Below are 22,104 nucleotides of genomic sequence, written 5' to 3'. Positions count from 1 at the left end.
ATGGACAGGGAGATGATGGTGGGCATCTGGACTCTTGTGTCCTTGAAAGGTTAGGGTCTCCATCCCTGGACAACTCCAGTCCTGGAAGGCCCATGGGCAGAATCGAGAACTTCCGATCCAAGCCTCTGAATCTGGGGACCCACTTGTTACAGCACCTCAGCCTACCCTTATAACTTGGTGGCTGTCCTCAAAAGATTTGCGTGCCATTGATCCTAGATAGTAAAAGCCCTGAGTTCATGCAGACAGATGGGAAAATATGCTACTGTTTTATTTATTTTTTAAAATTGATCCAACATTTGTATATATTGTAAAATGATCACAGTAAATCTAATTAACATCTGTCACCACACACAGTTACAGAATGTTTTTCTTGTGATGAGAACATTTAAGATCTGCTCTCTTAGCAAATATCAAATATACATTACAGCACTATTAACTATAGTTCCCATGCTGTACATGACATCCCCATGACATTAATTTTATAACTTTTATAACTGTTAGTTCGTACCTTTTGACTCTCTTTACCCATTTCATCCACTCCCCACCCCATGCTCTGGTAACCATCAATCCATTCCCTGAATCTATGAGCTCATTTGTATGTTTACTTATTTACTTAGATTCCACATATAAGTGAGATCATATGGTATTTGTCTTTTTTGTCTGACTTATGTCACTTAGCATAATGCCCTCAAAGTCCATCATCTGTGTTCTTGCAAATGGCAAGATTTCATTCTTTTTCATGGCTGAATAATGTTCCATTCAATATATGTACCACATTTTCTTTATCCATTTATACACTGATGGACACTTAGGTTGTTTCCATATTTTGGCTATTATAAGCAATACTGCAATGAACATGGAAGCACATATATGTTTTCAAGTTAGTATTTTGGTTTTCTTTGGATAAATACCAAGAAGTGATATTTTTGGGTCATATGGTAGTTCTACTTTTACTTTTTTGAGAAACCTTCATGCGGTTTTCCACAGCTGGCTGCATCCAGCTCAGAAATGGCTCTGTAGCTTTATTCTACTCTGGAACAAGGCAATAGACTCAACCTCCCTCAGCTCACCTGACTCATGGGTCCTGCTGGCTCTGCATCAGCCAGAGGATGATTTCCAAGAGTTATCTGACAGCAAATCGATACGCACATGGTCCGCATCTTCTCATCTGTAACCACAGCACCCTGACTTCTAGTCTCAGTTTCTCAAGAGTAAAGTAAATCCCCCCAATACTATTTCTACCTCGCTCCTCAGACGTCAGCCCGGGTAGAGCACGACATCCTCAAGACGGCGGGGGATGCCGGTCTCGGCACATCACCTGAGAGCAGAGCAAAGTTCTCCTCACCTCTGGGGACCTGCAGGGGCTCCTGCTGCTCCCTGGGTAGCATCACGGGGACCAAGATAGGAAGGGGCTTGGAGAGCGTCAGACGACAGGTACCATACAGCTGACGTCATTCACAGTTCCCGTGGGGCAGGCGCTAGTCCACAGGAGGAAGCAAAACCTCAGCGCGACGTTGTTTAACCAAACAATCCATACTGTTTTGACTCAGCTGCAACATTAAAGTGAAGTTCCTCTCTCACCTCTGCCTTAGGGACTCACAAGGGCCGTGGAGCACCCACCCCCCTCTCCGACAGAGTGTGTCATAGAACAGGCTGGGCCAGGGGTAGCGCTGGTGTCCGGCAGGTGTTTGGAAAGGTGGCCATGGGCATGCCTGCCAGGTTCTCCCAATCCCTGACCGACACGTGCAGGTCAAGGAGAGGAGGGGGCAGCAACAATTCTCCAAAACTGCCAAGAGAAGTGTGGAACATCATCTCTTACTCTGAAATTCTTTCTACTTTCCTCTTTCCAGGGAGGGAATCATTCAAAATCTTTGCATAAAACTTATGGAGCTGCGCAACTTGGGATATAAACTTCAGCACTGGGCTTTCCTGGTGGCGCAGTGGTTGAGAATCTGCCTGCTAATGCAGGGGACACGGGTTCGAGCCCTGGTCTGGGAGGATCCCACATGCCGCGGAGCAGCTGGGCCCATGAGCCACAACTACTGAACCTGCGCGTCTGGAGCCTGTGCTCCGCTACAAGAGAGACCGCGATAGGGAGAGGCCCGAGCACCGCGATGAAGAGTGGCCCCCGCTTGCCACAACTAGAGAAAGCCCTCGCACAGAAACGAAGACCCAACACAGCCAAAAATAAATAAATAAATGTGGGGTTTTAAAAAGAAACAAAAGTTCTTGTATTGGCCAACTTATTGAAAGTTATTTACAAGGGAAAAAAAAACAACAACAAAAAACTTCAGCATTAATAACTTGCTTTTTTCTGTGTGTAGCCTGACTCTGCTTATACTAAATGTTTGTCTCTAGTAACAAAATGAACCAGAAATCAGTTTTCTTTGGCTGTACTCTGAACACGTCATGCACACGCTCAGTGGGCACATATGAGGTCCTTCCTCTTGGTTCCAGGCACCGCCCTAGTTGCTAGGGATAGAGTCATGAAAATATAATAATAATAATAATAATAATAATAATGATAATGATAAATGGCTCTTGCCCTCATAGAGCTTAAAGACAGCTCTCCTTGGTAATGAAAAGACTGCACGGTTCATGTACTCTCAGCTTCATTTGTACAGATTTCAACCTCTTTCCCCATAAATTAATACTCAGAGCCAGATACCAAAGACGCAGTGTGTGTTGAACAGACTGGCAACTAAGACCAGTAAACGCCTGTCTTAGGGAGCCTGAATGGAGGAACACGACATCTGCTTGGTACTACTTAAGTTTTACTCCATGAGTTGTTTAGAATCTGTTCTAGGTCCCATTATGGTGACTTACATGGAGGAGGGCCTATGTCACCTGTAATGAAGATGCTAGCATCCACTCTGCCAACCTCCACTCAACCACATGGGATTCACCTCACACCAAGACAGAGATGGCAAGGAGATTCAGATGCAGGTGAAAATCACATTTTTTTTTTCTGTAAATCATGGTATTTTCAAAGGAACAACCTTCATAACCATCTGCATTTATGATTTGCTTGTATCTTTGTTATAAAAAGCTAGAAAATCACCCAGACAATAGATGACAGAAATCCATCACGCTAAAGGAAACAAATATCAAAGATAAACCACTTAGGAAATATCACTAAATATGTATTTTTATACTTTAACCAAATACTCTGATCAAATATCTATCAATATCTATGTCATATATTTTATGTGAGCCAGGGAGGCAAAACATTCCTTTCTCGCCTTTTTATTTTTCTTAGTTTTTCTCCCTTTTCTATCTCCCATATCCAATCAGTAGGTACTGTCCAAGTTTATCAAATTAACTCAGTCTGAAGCTCGGTGCCGACATTCCTGAACGGTGCCTCCTGAAAGCTGATCTCAGCGTCCTCCAAAAGGAGATGCCAAGCTCACTAGGGTCACCCAGCAGGAACCGTCACGAGCAAGCCTTAGGCTTCATTGGAGGCTGTCCTTCAAGAGTTACGCTTACGATGTAATTATAGACGCACGATGTGTCATCTGGGGCAGCAAACGTTCTTCACCAGGTAAATATGGGCATCATTCCGACCGCAGGATGAGAAGAAAGCTCTGGTCCTTCTCACCTCAGACTGAGGGTCAGACACTGAGAAGCAGGAAGTCATATATTCAGTGTGTTTCCAATCTAGAGCCATTGCAAACTGCCCTCGACGCGCGCACACCTGCACACGCACACGCCCGGCAGCACCCGGCCCCTCCCCTCTGCGGGCAGCACAACCTCCCCACGTCCCCTGTGGACCAGCTCACAGACTTGGTCCCAGCGCAGACCCTACTTGTCCCTCCGCTCTGTGTGCTTCTCTCTAAGCCCGACTCCACCTCTCCACCCAGGAGCCAGGGCCCCGCGATGCCCTTGTGCTTGGAGTCTGAGTAGCGCGGGGTGGGGGCCACCCCTGTGTGTGTCTCTCCTGAACGCAGGGCGTAGCCTGGCTCCTTGCTGTAGCCCAAGTGTCCGGTGGCCCCCTGGTCTCCTACCGCAGAGCCTTGGTGAAATCTGCCCAGAGAAGGGCTCGGGCAGGGGCAGAGGGGAGAGGGATTACTGTGTGAGGCACCCTGCATCTTCTTCCTTTGCTTCCCACCCCCACCCACCGTCTGTCCTTCCTTGTCTGTTTTTTTCTCAACATTAACCTTTCTTATTCTATGAGTGAAGATTCAGACTTTGGGAAGGTGTGGTACATATAGATAATGGAATACTACTCATCCATAAACAATGAAATCATGCCATTTGCAGCAACATGGATGGACCTAGAGATTGTACTAAGTGAAGTAAGTCAGACAGAGGCAGACAAATAGCATATGATATCACTTATATGTGGAATCCAAAATATGACACAAATAAACTTATTTACAGAAGAGAAACAGACTCACAGACACAGAGATCAGACTTTTGGTGCCAAAGGGGGAGTGAGGGAGAGAGAGGGAAGGATTGGGAGTTTGGGGTTAGTTAGTAGATGCAAACTAGTATATGTAGGATGGATAAACAACACGGTCCTACTGTAGAGCACAGGGAACTATATTCAACATCCTGTGATAAACCACAATGGAAAAGAAGATGAAAAAGAATAGATAATATGTGTAACTGAGTCACTTTGCTGTACCGCAGAAATTAAAGACAACATTGAGAATCAACTATACTTCAATACAATTTTTAAAAAGATTCAGACTTGGGAAAATAAATCATTACATACATCGCTAAAACAGACAGACATACTGTGCACTGTCTATGAACATATAACCATTTACTGTATTTTTAAAATATAAAAGCTTCAAAAGGGCTGTTATCCCTGGGGAAGGAAAAGGGAAAGGGGTCTGCTATGGTTCTAGAGGTAGTTGTGTCTCCATTTGTCGTATTTCTTAGAAATTCTCAAAAAGACATGAGACAAATTGGGCTAAACGTGAACATCTGTTAATCGTGGGTGGTTGACTCATGACTATTTATTTTATTTTGCAACTTTTATAAATTGGAACTACACCAACATTTTGCAAAGGGGAGAGGCCCTGACAGCGGGTTCTGTGTCTAAGGGGGGAGCCTTGACCTGTGCAGCAGAGGGAAGTTAGGGCCTCCCCACTACCACTAGGAGTGCAGACCTGTAGTCAGCTCCGCAGGAAGTAAAGGAAGGAATCGAGGTCAACCTGGGGCACATTTCAGATGGAGACATCAAGAAAATATGACAAGATGGGAAGAGGCAGCAAAGGCCACAGTGAAGGGAGAAGAAATCCAGCCCAAACCACACCAGGAGAGAAGGAGGCCAGGGGTGGGGCCTTCAGGAGGACCCCAGGCTCCAAGGTGGGCAAACCAGGCCGGGCGGCATCCGATACAGGTCACCTTGGGGCAGGGCCTCGAACACACGTGCAGTCGTTGGAGGATGCTCGGCGAACAGATGGAGAGAGGCAAGCGGCCTGCTGTGTTTGGAACAGAGGGGGCGTGGCACGTGGCAGCCCCAGCTGCACTGCCATCGCCTGTAAGAACTGGGAGAAGCTGGAAAAGAAAAGCATGGAGCTCAGGGGCCAAGAGACGCTCAGGAAGAAAACGAAGCACAGCGCTGGGGCGGATGCAATGAAGCAGGTGGGCAAGGATTTGAGAGAAGTTGAATGCACACACCCGGAGAGGCTCCGGGCTCACCACTTGTCAGTCTGGACTGAGACTCCAGAATACCCTGTCTGGAATCCTGGGGGATGCTCCCCAGATGAGAGAAGGTGGGGAGAGTGCCTGGGGGTGGCAGGTTGTGGTGGACGGTCTCAGGCTGAGTGAGGCGAGGCCATCACCGCAGTGGTCATCAGGCGTCTGGCCAGGATCCCCCTTCACAAAGCCTCGCTCTGCCTGCTAAGTGCACAAGGCTGCACCCAAAGCAGTGAGGCCAGAAAGGAGGCCAGGGACGAGGCTGGGAGAGAGGCCATGGGGAGGCCAGCAGGAGAAGTGACCACGGGGAAGAGGGAGGCAGTGGGATTCGGGATGTATTCTTGAAGGTAGCAGGTGGCCTTTGAGCTGGATGGCGGATGGAGCGTGGAGAACGGAGGAAGCAAAGGGGGCCTCCAAGGTTTGGGGCTAAGCCACTGGGATGATAAGCTGCCTTTCCCCAAGTGGAGAGGGCACGGAGGGGCTGGGGGTCTGCTTCTCTCTGCTACCTAGTTTGAGAAGCAACTTGAATGCCGCTCACTCAACCAAGCCGTGTGCAGGCAACTGCAATTCTACGGATCTCTGCTTGTCCATCCAAGCGCAGGAGAAGGTCACAAAAGAAATACAGACATTAGGAAAAAACAGATACTCATGCTTTAAGGGAAATAAGGAAAATCAATATTTTGAAAGGGACGTTTTTTACCGCTCATTCCCTACAAACATTGAAACCTCAGCCAAGAGGTTAAACGTCTACATTTCTTCTTTTCACTTTGAGAACTAAGTATTGGCATGAGGCCCTTCAATCAACATTTTAGGCTCTAGTTAGAATATATTATTCCCATTGTAAGAATCCAGTGTTTTGGATAAAAATTCCCGAGGCTTTAAAAACAAAACCTTCCTCTGACAGTTTCCAGATTTGCGCTGGAGAGCATGTGACATGAAAACTTTAAAAACTACTGTGAATGGGCAAATAGGTATGCAAAGAAGTTTAGGATCATTTTTCTAAATTACATTTTTGGGTCTGTGTCCTTTCCACTCTTTGATAGAAGTTTCATATCCAAGACACTGGATCTGAAATGAAAAACTGAGTGGCTATAAGTACTGTTATTTGTTGCTGGGGGCACCACCCTCTGGGGAAGCAATGTGGAAACATATGTTGTCTTGAAAGCCATAAAACTGTCTCACCCTCTGATTCCCTAATTCCTTTGCAAGTCTCTATTATAAGGAAAAGTCCCCAGATGAATATGGGCTCTGGGGACGAAGATGGTCCTCTCATTATTTATAGTTCCAGAGCAAAAAAAGCAACAAGTAACGGGGCAGAGTGGTGAAGCTTAGCGAGTGCCCGGAGCCCTGGGTGTGATGATGACAAACCCATTGCACACATGGGGGAGGGGAGGCTGTAAAGGTCACAGAGTTGTACGTGCTAAAGGCGGAATCCAGATTCAAGCAAAGAGAAACAAAAGCCACACTTTCCCCTCTTCCTGGATGATCACATACAACCTTTAAAAAGTTAAAAGACCATTGGTGTACCAGAGCGAATTGTAAATGACATGATGCTAAAGGAAAAAAGCACAGCACTGTGTACATCACAGTTGGCCTTAGGCACCAGAAAGGCTCAAGAGAACATACAAAGTGACGAGAAATGGTGTTGGGCTGTTGGCATTCCACGTGACTCCCTCACTCCCCATTTAAAACCTTTCATATGGTACTTATTTTATAATCTTGAATATAAACCATTTTTGAAAGGTATACGTTAGACTTTTAAAATATCTCTTCAAAATGGATGTATAACAAAAATTAGTTCTATATCCCAAACGTGGCTCATCCCTCGATTTTGTGAATGCTCAAAAAACAGCAAATTTTAGCTTTGTCAGGCCAGGGGTTTCAGCAGGACTAGCTGTGTCTGGAAAAACACTGCCCCCTTGTGGCGGATCCGACGACACGCATTTGGGGGGGGCCAGCTCTTTATCATCCGTTTGGGACGGGATTCTTAACAGGCCCGTGCAAGCTGGGGAGAAATACAGGACCTCTGATGAGCATGGGACTCAGGGCACTAAATTATGGAGGTTGCTTTACAACTTAGTTTTTAATAACTTCTTCTGAAAGTGTCATGTTACTGATGGGCATCCCTCTCAACTTCTTGGGCTCCTAAGGGCAAGGACTTCAATACAGCAGCCGCCTCCATCCTGGCCAGGTGACTCTGCGGGGACATTTCAACCTGGACCCCAAAAGCTCATTCAGGCTTTGGGTGGAGAATCACTTCAGAACGTGGTGAGCAACTCCTAGGATGACGGAAACCTTCCATAACTGCCTGAACAGGGGAAACATGGCCCCAGATGATTTTTTTAAATTGAGGCAATGCTTTTTAAATATCATTCACCAGAAGATTCTAGAACAATGGTAATAAGCAACACAATGGTATCTGGTATGGCTCACATTGATACATTTTTAGATTGGTCAAATTTATAGCATTTAAATGAAGGCCAGGGGCCTGTAAAAGGTCAGTCACTACAGTTCGTTTTACAATTTGCCCAAAATCCCAGAGTTAATACCAGAAGCAGATTAAGAACTCGGGTCCTCCTCTTCCTACACCAGAGCATTACTGACCACCTTACCAGATGCTACCGTATTCTGCGCGTGTGGCATTTCTGTGTGCTGGATTACAAATGAGCTCAGGTGTCTTGGTGCATCTGGTGCAGAGTTCATACTGCTGTCTTCGTGTCTTAGGAAAAGAGCAGAGGATGGAGACTGAGGCCTGAGGACCATTCCCACCTCACCGCTAATCACATCCTGTGGACCCTGACCACGTTCCCTCCGTGCGTCTCAGGGTCCAGATCTGTAGGATGTCACGCATACTCAGAGAAGGGACAGTTTCCCGGAAAATGCCAAACTCCAGGAAAACTGCTTGAAATTATTCGTGAGGTGATTATATTCACTCTGATTCAAGGGTCCTTTGATTAAGAAAATGAAAATGTATCTTGGAATAGACTAAACGTTAGTTTACGTAACATTAATCTTTCCAGGAAAGATCTGACTACTATCTGACTACCTACATACCTTAGGATAATTTTTTTTTTAAATGCGGATCTATTCTCTTCCGACTCTTCAGGTTACAAATATAAGAAACTAGTTGCATTTTCTCAAGGAAAAATAACAATACTATCTGGAAAGTTTCTAATGAAGCTCTGATCCAGTTTACTCACCATTTCAGAATGCTTCCTTAAGTTATTAGCCGAGCTCTATAATTGCTAATCCTTACAAGGGTGCTGCAGGGTGGATGGCGTTATGCCCGTCATACAGATGAAGAAAGGGGAGACAGAGAGGCCCCCTCTGCTGCCTGGGAATAAAAGCTCAGCTTTACACCTCAAGGGCAGACGCCTGCCCTCAGCTAGGAGTCAAGGGCTTGGGGGAATTTATAAAAACAGGAGCAGCGCTCTTAAGAAATGTTATGTCACCAACTTGCTTGATAAAAAGAAAGCATAATCTCAAACATAGATCAGACGTCACAGACATGAAGAAATATAAACATGAACATAAAACACTGGGAAACATAAGCAGACATCAACGGATTTGACCAGCCACTTGGCCTCGGGAAGCTGGGAATTTCTGCATCCGTGTAAGGAAGGCGGCACCTACTTTACAGGGATGTGGGGAGGATGAAATGAGATAATTTAACTAAGCACGGGCCTGGCACAGGCAGGCAGGTAGTGGCAGCTGTGGGCATCGTCCTCTTTGGCCAGCATTATTTTATTAAGTGCTATCCTGCCCTAGGCCTTCAAACCCAGTAAACTCTTATTTCCAGGTGAACAGTTAACCTACCACACTGCAGATTCCTTGATTGACTTTGATTTCTAGTAAAAGTCACACGTGATTTTAAAAAATGAAAAAAACAAACAAACCTCCTAGAGACCACTCCATATCTGTATTCAATGATTTTCCTGCTTCCCTTAAACTGCTCTGTGTAATCAGTTCACTTAGCTCTACAACAAACCTGATGACATAATGATGCGGAGTCTTCATGTCTAAGAATATGGGCCGTCTTTCCATTTGCACAACTCTACTTTTGTGTGTATTTGTAGAATTTTATGATTTTCCTCATAAATGCTTTGGATGTTTCCTATGGACTTTTGGCCTAGGTTTACCTATCTATCTATCTATCTATCAATCACGTCATGAATGTGTTCTTAGGCTGCATTTGTAAGAAAAAAATCTCACACAAATTAGCAATGCCCACTGCAAAACTTATGCTACCATCCATTGCTGTAGAAAAAGTAATAACTCCTGGCATGTTGTAATAACCAAAGAGGCGTGAGGGGTCAAGCCCTTCAGGGTAGTTGAACAGATCCTCTACTCAGACACAAAGTTTGCTGGCAGAGTGTGTGAAATATTAGAAGACACTTTCCAACAATCTGTGGCCAAAATTGAGGCTGACAAAAGATAAGCCTTACAGACTAATTGAGTCGGCGGACATTTTAAACCATTCTCAGTGGATTTAAGTCTGTTTTATAGCAAAGAAGCAGCATTGCTGATGTGGTTACGGTAAGGAAAGACTTGCTGACGATTATACAGCTGAAGAAGAGACCTTCTCATTATGTAATTGTACTCAGGTTAATTTGGGGTCAGATGAGAACACTGGTCACATGCGTTTCTATGGACGAGCTGCGGTCACCCCAGGCTCCAGCCCGGCCTGAGTTCCCACCACGAGTTAAATCCTTCTTATTGGAAACCAGCAAGATTTGGTTGTCAGGAAAGTTGAGAGCTGATTTTCAAAGAGCATTAAAATATGGGAGTCAAAAGGGAAAAACAGCGTCAAGTCCAGGGCATTAAACGCCTATGTTTTTAAAGTGATGGATGAGAAACTGAGAATCCATAGTTGCTACCTTTAGATTCAGAACTGAGATTGATAATTGTCAGGAGGATACATATTAACACACTTACTCAAATTAAAAATATGACTTGACTTTTTTTTTTAACCAAAAGTAAATGTGATTTGGCTTTTTGATTGGACAATAAGGGCCCATTTTGCTAATTAATTTATATGGCAGACATTCTCCATAAATCGAATGGGCTAAATCTATAAACCTAAGATCCTGACAAAAATAGACTTAAAGTTTGGGATGAGATTTTTAACATTCACTAAAAAACACTATTTTGGCAAAAGTGAGTGAAAACTGACAATATGTCAATTTCCTCAGTGAAAACTGACAATATGTCATTTTCCTCAAAACTTACTGACGATATATTAGGTTTAGAAAGTGCCTGTGACATCCATCAGCACACACAGTCACAATTTTTTTTTTTTTTGGGTGGATGGATGTTAACTAAACTTAATTGTGGTAATCCTTTTGCAATATATACATACATCAAATCATTATGCTGTATGTCTAAAACTAATATAATGTTGTATGTTGATTATACCTCAATTTTTAAAAATGGTCAGCTTTGTTATCCCTTAGCTCAGATAAACATGTTAGTAAAATCAGTAGCTGGGACACATGTAATTCTAACTTGAGACTTCTGAAAAATATAACATGAATGAAGAGTTATGATGTCAAATTGCTCATTTTGATTTACTTTAAGTATCTAGAAACAATTTATACAATCTCAGAAACTATATCACACTTAATGATAATACTTCTTTATATGTATATTATACTTTATGAATAAAAATTTTTTTTCACTACATATATTATTTGATTTCTACTGTGTTTGTTCCTTTGGGAGAGATGTCTTCAAACATTATTCTAAAAAAAGAGAACGTGCCTCTGAGTAATGAGTGCAATTATTATCTGAGAAATCTTGATAAAGTGCTTTTCTTATACCTCCCAGAAGTCAATAACTTTCGTGTGATTGAGTAACAACCCCCCTGGCAAGTCAAATGGCTTCCAAATCTTGGCTATTGACCAATTAAACGAGAACCTAGTCAGGTACAGATAAAAGATCAATCAAAATAATATTTGATAATAGGTCACTGTGTGATTGACCAGAAGGACTTCAAAGAATTGAAAGGCACTGTTACAGCAGGAACTTTTTTCATCCTCTTGTACTTATTTATGTAAAATATTTCCTCAGGGTTTAAACCAATAAAAACAGAAAGAGTCACACAACTAATGTTGAAGCTTTTCTGGTTTTATCCATAAATTATGTTCATTAATGGGCATATGGAATAAATTTAAAAATTACCTTTCATCTTATTAAAAGATATCTTTTCAAGAAAGGTTTCCTTTTCACGCTCAACAATTATATATCAGCAGTTGTTAATATATTTATATTGTTTATATTTATTTGCAATTGTAATAAGAACTCAATCTAGAAGAGTATTTTCCTACCCACAGTTTTATGATCACATGAAATTTAAAAATCTAATTTAGATAGATATTCTTGTTTTGTATCACATTTCATTTCAACTATTTAAAACAGACTTTTAAAAACAAAATATATATTGAATAGAATACAATTTTACATGGGACCAGTACAGAAATGTGAAATCAAGAAAAAAGAATAATAATGCAAAATGTTTTATTGTTATAGAAGAGTTTGTCTCTGTGGTTTGTCTATGTATCTATGTGATTTTTAAAGTGATCGTATCAAACTTTATTAGATACATTTAAAATGTCAATATTTATAAGATGCTATGAAATAGTTTCCTTCAAGTATTTAAAATTATGAAGAAGCTTTTTGTATGCCAACTTTGAAATGCGAGGGCACAGAAAGTTTTAAAAAATTCTTTCAACGTATGGCTGCAGAATTTAGGAAACAGGCTGTGTGGCTCCAAAACCATCAGCTGCTCCTGAGAATTCAGGGAAGTGGTTTCAGACGGTGTAACTCAGTTACTCTAATGAAGGGCCCTCCCGATCACGCCGGCTGGGGCTGGAGAACTGGAAACTAACACATTCGGAAAGTAACACATTCCTCATCTTCTGAATGTACCACGGGCAACTAAAAAAGAAGCCCCGTGACGCTTTGTGCAACTATCTAGTTTATAAAAACCCACAAAACAAAAAACAACTAAACTAATCTAGAATTTCATTTCCCCGAAGGTGGTGCAAAGCTGCCAGAAGCCCCACGAGGTTAGCACGAAGCCCCTGCGGTGTTAGTACTCACGTTCGAGCCCCTTCCCAGTGCGGACTTGGAGGCATCCTCATCGCTGTCTGCCCCCGGCTGCCTGAGTTGCTCTGCCTGGAATAGAAGCAGGACCCCCGTCATCTGCAGGTGACAGCAGCATCACACAGAACAGTTGTCCTTAGCAATTATTAAGGCAAACCACGCCAGCCTGGCCGTCCCTCAGGGCAGCAGCGTCTACGTAAACAGCTGTAATCCGCGGCCATGATTCTTAGGAACCTGAAAGCTGTTCTAAGATAGTCCCTAAGCAGTGCTCACAGATCTGACAACCACAGTTTTGAAATTCATGACTCATGGAGTGTGAGTTTCCATTTTGTCTTTTTCCCCAGAGCATCTCTTTTGCTTAGAAGAGATGCAATATGAAAACAGCAGGGGGTCTGAGCTGATCAATTAGCTCCGAAAACCAATTAATTCAGTAGGTTTTGAGGATTTCTACTTTTAAATTCAGTTTACCACTGCACTGCTGATCGACTGGATACAGGTCAAAATAACTCACCAAGTACCTCACTCCCTATCCATAAAAGGTGAACAATAATGACATCTCACTTCATGGTTTAAAAGAAGGTTTCCCTTGATGGTGTGGTGACCTCCAGACAGAGAACCACCAGGTGCCCTGGAAAATACAGCTCTGGGCCACACCCTGCCCTCTCAAATGAGGATCTTTGGGGATGTGACCCAAGAATCCAATTGTTACACTAGATCTTAAGGTGATTCTAAGGTATTTTCAGAACTACTTGGTTAGGAGAATAAATAATGTCAAAATGAAACAAAGTTATCACGTTGAAAGAGCATTAAAATTCCAAAGTTTTAAAACAAGGAAGGATACTTTCCCTCATTGACTTCAGCCAAAATGATATCTTTTTAAGCGTATTCTCTATTGAGATTTTACACACACATATGCATGTTTTTTCCTTTAAGTAGATAATAAAGACTCACTTTAACTTTAAATGTCTCCGTTCTTAGTATTTTGCTCTCAGACATGTGTAGACTATCTGGCATCACAGGGCTTTAGAAATCATTTAAAAAATGATTGACTCAGGACTTCCCTGGTGGTCTGCCAGGGAAGGAATCCACCTACCAATGCAGGGGACATGGGTTCGAGCCCTGGTCTGGGATGATCCCACATGCCACGGAGCAACTAAGCCCGCGAGCCACAACTACTGAGTCTGCGTGTCACAACTACTGAAGCCCGCGCGCCTAGAGCCTGTGCTCCGCAACAAGAGAAGCCACCACAGTGAGAAGCCCGCGCACCACAACGAAGAGTAGCCCCCGTTCACCGCAACTGGAGAAAGCCTGCACGCAGCAACAAAGACCCAACGCAGCCAAAAACAAATAAATAAATTTATAAAAATTTTAAAAATAAAAGAAATAATTTACTCCAAACCCTCCTGCCATTAATGAAGAAAACCTGAGACCCAGGCTTGCCAGGCACTGTACAGTGTGTGGACGGTGAGAGCCACGGCTCTGGAAAGACAGGCGGGTCCGAATTCTGGCAACATTAGCCCTGGGATTTGCTCAGAATGTGCAGAATGTGTGTAAAATGGGGTTGATAATGCCTCTCTCACCGGGTTTATAGAAGATTAAAGGAGGGTGCATTTAGCACAGCACCTCAAACAATAAAAACAGAGAGAAACAAGGAAGGAAAAGGTGAATGCCAAAACAACAAATAATCCAGTAAGGTTACGACTGTATAAGGGCAGTTGAGGGCAAAATAAAATAAAATAAATGAGAGGGAAAGATGAGGTGTATGAGAAAGGAAAAACACTTCTAGCCAGTCTAAGACCGAAGAAAGATGGGGTAGGGCGGAGGGAAAGCCCCTGGGACCCACAGACCAGGCTTCCTCACCATCTGTGGCATTTTCACAGGTGTTTCAGACTCTCATGGAAAACACTGCCAAACCATCACATGCACTCGGCTCTTATTCTGCTTGAAACAAAGGCATTTCTAGATTTCCTACTGATTTCGCTGGCAGTTTCATGTCTCAAAAGCAGGAAGATACAAGAAGAAGGGCTCTTGAGGTCTTGGTGTGAGGAAAGGGTAGATTTTCTGTGAATTAGAATAGTGAGAACCAAAGAGGCCAGCGGTGCCTGCAGTCCCAGCAAACTGACCTCAAATGTCAGGAACCATATTACCCAGCCATCAGAGAGGATAAAAGCATGCCATTTGCAGCAACATGGATGGACCTAGAGATGACCATACTAAGTGAAGTAAGTCAGACAGAGACAAATATCATACGATATCGCTTATACGTGGCATCTAAAGTATGTTACAAACCAACCTATCTATGAAACAGAAACAGACTCACAGACATAGAGAACAGACTTGTGGTTGCCAAGGGGTGAGGGAAGGATGCAGTGGGAGTTTGGGATTAGCAGATGCAAACTATATTATATAGGATGGATAAATAACAAGGTCCTACTGTACAGCACAGGGAACTATATTCAATATCCTGTGATAAACCATAATGGAAGAGAATATGAAACAGAATATATGTATATATAACTGAGTCACTTTGCTGTACAGCAGAAATTAGCACAACACTGTAAATCAACTATACTTCAATAAAATATTTTTTAAAAGATGACAGGAACCAGAAACCCAACATTAATAGAGTGAAGGGAAATTCAAATGTGAAACTGAATCTGTAATTTCAAGTAATTCTGGCAGGAAAGGAAAGGATGGGGGAGGAGGGAAGAGGAGGGGGGCAGGATGGTGGGGTGAGGGCACAGAAGATCTTAAGTAGAGACACACACGGAGCAGAGATTTTCAAAGGACACATGGAAGCAGGGGGAAACACACACAATCAGTAATAAGACAGAGAATCAGGAATCCACAATCAAAGCATCAGGCGGTCAACAGCAATGCACTGGCGTTTGGCAGAAACTCCTGAGGACAGGGACCCCTCACTAGTTCAGGTGGCGACTTCTCTCTGGGCTGCCAGCTTCCACCCAGCGTGCTTACTGACCTCTCACCTCCGAACCGCAAGCTGACGTGGGATCTAACCCCAGGACCCTGAGCAAGGTTATTTCTTTGGGCCCCAGCGTCCTCATCAGGAACATGGGGTGGATGGTAATTCTGACCCCATGGGCTCCGGAAGGCCAGGACACGTGCAGGCTGGTGCACAGATGCAAGGGCCACGCGATGGGCAGAGAGGGCTCTGGACCAACGTGCGTCCACCCTACTCACGCTTCTTCTACCGCTCCATGGACGGCGGACGCTTCCAAACCCAGCTGGCGGATTAAAGACTAACGTTCCCCACAATGGTTCTGTCTTTTTTAGTGCCATCTACTAGTTAAGAGAAAATACTTGACCCAGCAAAATAAACCTTTTTAAACCAACACAATAGCGATCACAAGCATTTTCCTTTCTTGGTAGTTAGAAGGCATGTATAGCTTGAGAGTTTCAAAGATGATTTTAAATGTGTTCATTTGTACTCTCTGTACTACGACTTTATAGCACTGTACCCAAATTACGGTTTTAGGATTTATTAACTATGAACAACCAGATCAATAAAATTAACTTATTCAGCATGTTCCCAAATCATATGGGGAGGAGCAGGGAACATCTAAAATTTACTGGCAAATGGACCCGCTCAACAACTCATGTTCTTCTCCACAAAGCGGCCCCTGGGCAGCTCCTTGAGGCTGCACCAGGTTGTACAAGTTCTGAAGATTTGGTTCATTTGTCGGGATATTCGGTATTTATATAAACTTAACCGTACCATGCAGTCACTTATCCATCCATCCGGAGGTTGTTTACTGAGCTTCAACCTCCTTCCAGGACTGTGCAGGTACCAGCAGAGAGGGTGCACAGCTTTGTGTTCTGCTGGTGAATTAAACACCATCACCCAAGACCACTGTTTTAGGAACCAAGTGTGGGATATGAGAGGCATTGTGCATACTGACACGACACGCACCCTACTCCCTGATGGAGTGAGGACTCCTACGTGTATTTAGACAAATTCCAAGAGAGGCTGAGGACAAACATCTCAAGAAACTGTCCGTACAGAATGCAGAATCATATGTCAATTTGACTGATATTTGATACTGAATCAATTACCTTACTATCGCTTCTTTTATTAACTTTGAAAAATCCCAGAATTTTTTTCTTCTCTTTATCTGTCTCACCGTTGCCAAGTGATGATTTTCTAAAGGTTTCTGGGGAAAAAAAAAAAAAAAGTACTAAGTTATTTTTCAGCATATGAAACATTAGATTAAGTACTTTAAAAATATCAACAAATGATTTTTTTTACTCTAGTCTTAAACTTTAGTTCTTATAAGAGAGCAAAACCATCAACTATTTCTCTCAAAGCGTTCTGAGCCACCCAAAGCCTCCAGCCGGGTTTAGGAAATCTCTAAAGGTTCTTATAATCTTTAGTATTGTAAAAACAAAACAAAACAAAAAAACCCCGAGTAAATCCAGAAGTTCTAGGGCAGTTTTGTGCAACAAAAAATAAAGGCACTATGTACGTAATTTTGCATTTTCCAACAGCTGCACCAAAAAGAACCAGGTGAAATTAATTTTAATAATGTTTTATTTAACCCAATAGATCTAAAATATTAGTATTCCATCCCATAATCCATATAAAATTATTAATGAGGTGTTTTACATTCGTTTTCGTACTAAGCCTTCAAAATGCACTGTGCACATCACGGCATATCTCAGCTTGCACTGGCCACATGCCTCGTGCCTGACGGCCATGCCTGGTTTGTGACCATCAGACCGGACAGCACAGCTCTCGGGACTGCGACATCTGTGCTAAACATCTGCTTTAAGAATTATGAGGGTGGCGGTAAAAACGCAAACTAAATAAACTACATCAACAGCTTCCCGGCTTGAGGAGCCCACTCCTTTCCAGAACGTGGAGTAACAGCGATGGTTTACCCAGGGGACATCTGAAATAACAACGTCAGCTCCTCCATCACCCATGTCCCCAGATTTTTCTTCCTCTACCTCAAACAGGATGTTTTCCTTTTTCATTACATTCTCTAGGGGACCTGTTTTTTCTTCTATTGTGTTTTTTATTCTTGACTTCTAAATCCTCAATCTTCTCCATTTCCTGGAGTTTTCTTCAGCGGGATTTTCGAGCTAGAATGGATGCTCTGGAATTCCAGATGGGGCACCAAAGCCCAGGCCAGTCAGGATGGTGACAACTCAGCCAAGGGCCATGGTCTCCAGGGCAAGGCAGAACTGGTGGCAGCAGCATCCCCGGGACCTCGGGCCACACCAGATGCCCATATGGGAGACTCTGGGCATGGGGCCCAGCACTCCCCACTCAACAAGCACCCCCCACCCTGGGATGCTTAAGCTGTGGGGACCACACTTGAGAGCCAGCAGAGTAGAGCTTAAGGACACCGTCGTGTGGGCGTACTGGGCCTCAGTTTCCCCATCTGCAGATTGAAGGTGACTCAGATGACCAAGCCTGGCACCCTCAGTGCCACCACAACCATTGTGACCATTATTCATTGATCCATGACACTCCGAAGGCCACTCCAGGCCTTTGTCATCCGCTCATCCTGTTCTTGTCTTCCAAGGCACACAGATACGGCCAGAAGAAAAGATGTTGAGGTGTTGCTGAAGGACTAAAAAATTAATTTCCCCACACCACTGCCAACTGCTGGACCGCCAAACCACTGGTGGAAAATGTGGACTGGATCTTACAAACTCTGCCACCAAGATACCAACCCAAACCAGGTAAATATCGGCGGACTGCTCATCTGTTAACCAAGAATTTCATATTCCAACTCGAGAAGGCAGACGCGGGAGTCAGAGCCTTTGTGACATGCATTAACGTAATAGTGTCCTCCCAATAAAGCAAAAACCAAGCCCCTGAATCCCTGCATTCTGTCAGTGGCAAAGGCTCCGGTTTTAGTCCCAGGAACCAGGCCTCTCAGCTTCATGCAGGTGGCTCCAGCCAGGCCAATCAGCGGTCCCCACATCACATGACATCCAAACCAGCGAGGGGACCGGCTTCAGTGGTGAGACATGCATCCCCCCGGAAACACGCGTGCACGTAGGGTTCACAGTTAAATGCACCAAAACCCTCTGTTAGGCCCAGAGCCTGTAGCAAAATATTCTGTACCGCAGAGTAAAGCTATATGTGGACAAAAGTATGCACCAACGTGCATGTTTGTACCGCTGATGTTTCTAGAATTGACTGCTATGTGACACAGATGTAGCAAGTGCAGGAGATGACAGTGCCTGAGAGATGAGGGAGAGAGAATACATCACTGGCACACAGGTTGTTGTGCCAGCCACACAACGGTGAGACTGGATCAGAAATTCAGCCTCTCATTTCTCTTCCTGGACAGGGGGAGTGGCTGGTCACCAGCCCCAGGACTGAGGCTTGGGCTCGGGGCACAGAGCCGCCCCAAGGGGACCGAGAGGCCACAGCCCACAGCTGCCCGGCTCTGAGCCGGGCCCCAACCAGACGGTCTAATCTCAAAGGTGAGGCTCGGAGATTCTGGACTGATGGGGCCTCCTGTGAGGTTTGAGACTGGCAGGCACTGCGGAAGGATGGGCTGCAGGGCAGGGCAAGATCACTTGGTTTTCCTGACCGTGTTCCCATCAGCCAAGACCCCCAAGGTGCCCCGTCTGGGTCGCAGCCAGGCCTGGAGAAAATATGCCAGTTAAGACCTAGAAGCCGTGGTTCTAAGTGGATAGCAATTTGAGTGTGGAGTTTATTTTGTTTCAATTTACTCTCATTTACTATGACTTAGATATGAATAAAAACACAGGGGAGGTTGTGTCTCATCCGTTTGGAAGTTTCAGAGTGATCTGGAAGGTGATACGGATGAGCTGAGGGGTGTGGATGGATGGAGGATGCTGCAGGGGCCCTCGAGGACTGGCTCATTGAAAACGTCCACTTTTCCGGATGCAGAAATGGAGCAAGCCGTCAGGGGCCAGATCAGGGTCACCAAGCTTGTAAATGCAAGAGGGGAAACTGGGTCTGCATCGCAGGGAAATGTGCACGTTTGTAAGTGACCATCCCCATCATGGGGGTTGTAAAAGAACAGTCAAGAGAGCTCTGATTCACCCTCCCCGCTGCCCTCAGCCTTACAATATCCCCAGACCAGACCACTCAGAACTGATCAAGCCTTCATATATATGAGTTTTCTGCTCAAACCAACTATCTATTCGTGGTGCTTCTTTTTTTAATTGAAGTACAGCTGATTTAAAACGTTGTGTTAGTTTCAGTTAGCTAGCTAGCTAGCTAGCTAGATTGATATAGATATATAGATAGAGTGATATATTCTCTTTCAGATTCTTTTCCATTATAGGTTATTACAAGATATTGAGTATAGTTCCCTGTGCTATACAACAGGTCATCTATTTTATATATAGTAGTATGTGTATCTGTTAGTCCCAAGCTCCTAATTTATCCCCTCCACCCTTTCCCTTTGGTAACCTTGAGTTTGTCTTCTACGTCTGTGAGTCTGTTTCTGTTTTGTAAATAAGTTCATTTGTATCATTTTTTTTTTAGATTCCACATATAAGTGATATATCACATGGTGTTTGTCTTTGACTTACTTCACTTAGTATGACAATCTCTAGGTCCATCCATGTTCCTACAAATGGCATTATTTCATTCTCTTTTATGGCTGAGTAATATTCCTTTGTATATATGTACCTCATCTTTACCCATTCGTCTGTCAATGGACACTTAGGTTGCTTCTGTGTCTTAGCTGTTGTAAATAGTGCTGCTATGAACATAGGGGTGCATGTATCTTCTCAAATTAGGGTTTTCTCCAGATATATGCCTAGGAGTGGGATTGCTGGATCATATGGTAATTCTATTTTTAGCTTTTTAAAGGACCCCCCATACTGTTCTCCATAGTGGCTGCACCAATCCCACCAATAGCGTAAGAGGGTTCCCTTTTCTCCACATCCTCTCCAGCATTTGTTTTTATTTGCAGACTTTTTAATGATGACCATTCTGACTGGTGTGAGGTGATACCTCATCATAGTTTTGATTGGCATCTCTCTACTAATTAGTGATACTGAGCATCTTTTCATGTGCCTGTTGGCCATCTGTATGTCTTCTTTGGAGAAGTGTCTGTGGTGCTTCTTAAAAGAGAGTCCCTCTCTTTGTAGCATCCATCTGCCCTGTATGACGGAGGAGGTAACAGGTGAGGAATATGAAGGGAGACCACTGTCAGACACGACACCTGGTCTGTGGCTCCAGAACAAAGCCCAGATTTTCTGCATTATTTTTCTTTTTGAAACAAAGTCTAATGTTAAACACTTTACCAAACATGGACAGAAATTTCTATAAAATCCAAACACTCATTGGGATTTTAATGACTCTCTTGGAGTGTGTGTGTGTGTGTTATGTGTGTGTGTGTAGTCCAAAAGATTTATATAAGTCCCAATACAAATGTGTGTGCATACATGCCTATGTACATATGTGCATGCATATGTATGTATGTATTATACATAATACATACATATATATAAAAAATAATTTATAAGAAATGAATGCAAAATTTGGACCAGTCATTTACATACTTGTCTATGACAGAAAAGGTCAGATTTCACAATCCACACTGCCCCAGATTCTGCAGCAGGCAGGATGGACCCTGAGGGCAGGTAAGCACAGGTGAGAAGGGCACGGGGCCTCTCCTGCATGGACCACTTCTGCTCTGCCCTGAAGTTCTGTGTTCATAAAGGGCCGTTTTCTACAAATAGCTCCCTCACTGCTCACCAATCAGAACCACACAACGAACCCTTGCCCAAGGGACGTTCTTCTCTTAGTCAACCAGGGAGTCAAGAAACCAAGCCACGACCTCAGTTCAGCCTGGCCAGACGCCCCCAGAGGTGCTGCCCTGCATCCCCTCAGGTCACCCCGTGCATTGTCCTAGCCCAGAGCCATGCAAGGTGCAGCTGGCGGGGCAGCGCTGGGCTCACTGTACCTCGGCGGCTCAGGGAAGGCTCCGACTGTGTTTTGGTCAGAAGAACTGGAAAAGGCAGGCAACAGAGAGTGAAGACAGGCTTCTTGACCCACGGCAGCACCTGACGAGGCCTTGGCCCCTGTGTCAGCCTGGACTGAGGCTGCTGTGCCCCGCAGGAGAAGGCCAAGTGCAAAGCAGGCCTGCAGCCCTGGCCTGGATCCCCTAGAATCCCGCAGCTGTCTGGCAGCAAAGCCTTCTGCTTTCTCAAGCTGCCACCGCCAGGAATTCCAGAACAGGGCGGGCCTCTGCCTACAACACGTCTCCTGCCCGTGGCCTTTACCCTTCCCCAGCTGCCAGCTGGGAGGGGGCGCAACCCAAGAGGGGCAAAGAAGAGAGCTCCTCACGGACAGAAATGTTCTCTTCTCTACTCAAATGTCTGACTGTC

The 22,104-nt window shown here is 44.1% G+C and overlaps 1 protein-coding gene across 18 annotated transcripts in view; it reads right to left on the bottom strand.

Annotated features, from left to right (window-relative positions):
• COBL (cordon-bleu WH2 repeat protein) overlaps positions 1-22,104 on the bottom strand; it is a 260,115-nt gene that overhangs the window by 133,012 nt on the left and 104,999 nt on the right. For 8 of the 18 annotated variants that reach the window (XM_032643490.1, XM_032643497.1, XM_032643481.1 and 5 more), the window contains exons 5-7: positions 21,681-21,725; positions 16,828-16,925; positions 12,751-12,825 (exon numbers count right to left, since the gene is read on the bottom strand). In XM_032643490.1, coding sequence (XP_032499381.1) covers positions 12,751-12,825; positions 16,828-16,925; positions 21,681-21,725 — 218 coding nt within the window. The remainder of the gene's footprint in view (positions 1-12,750; positions 12,826-16,827; positions 16,926-21,680; positions 21,726-22,104) is intronic. The other 10 variants (XM_032643495.1, XM_032643483.1, XM_032643487.1 and 7 more) reach the window with 3 other exon arrangements.

Source organism: Phocoena sinus, chromosome 9 (assembly GCF_008692025.1).
Source record: "Phocoena sinus isolate mPhoSin1 chromosome 9, mPhoSin1.pri, whole genome shotgun sequence".
In the NCBI taxonomy this organism is placed as follows: domain Eukaryota; kingdom Metazoa; phylum Chordata; class Mammalia; order Artiodactyla; family Phocoenidae; genus Phocoena; species Phocoena sinus.
Note: the sequence above shows the minus strand (reverse complement) of the source record. Positions and strands in the feature narration are given on the sequence as shown.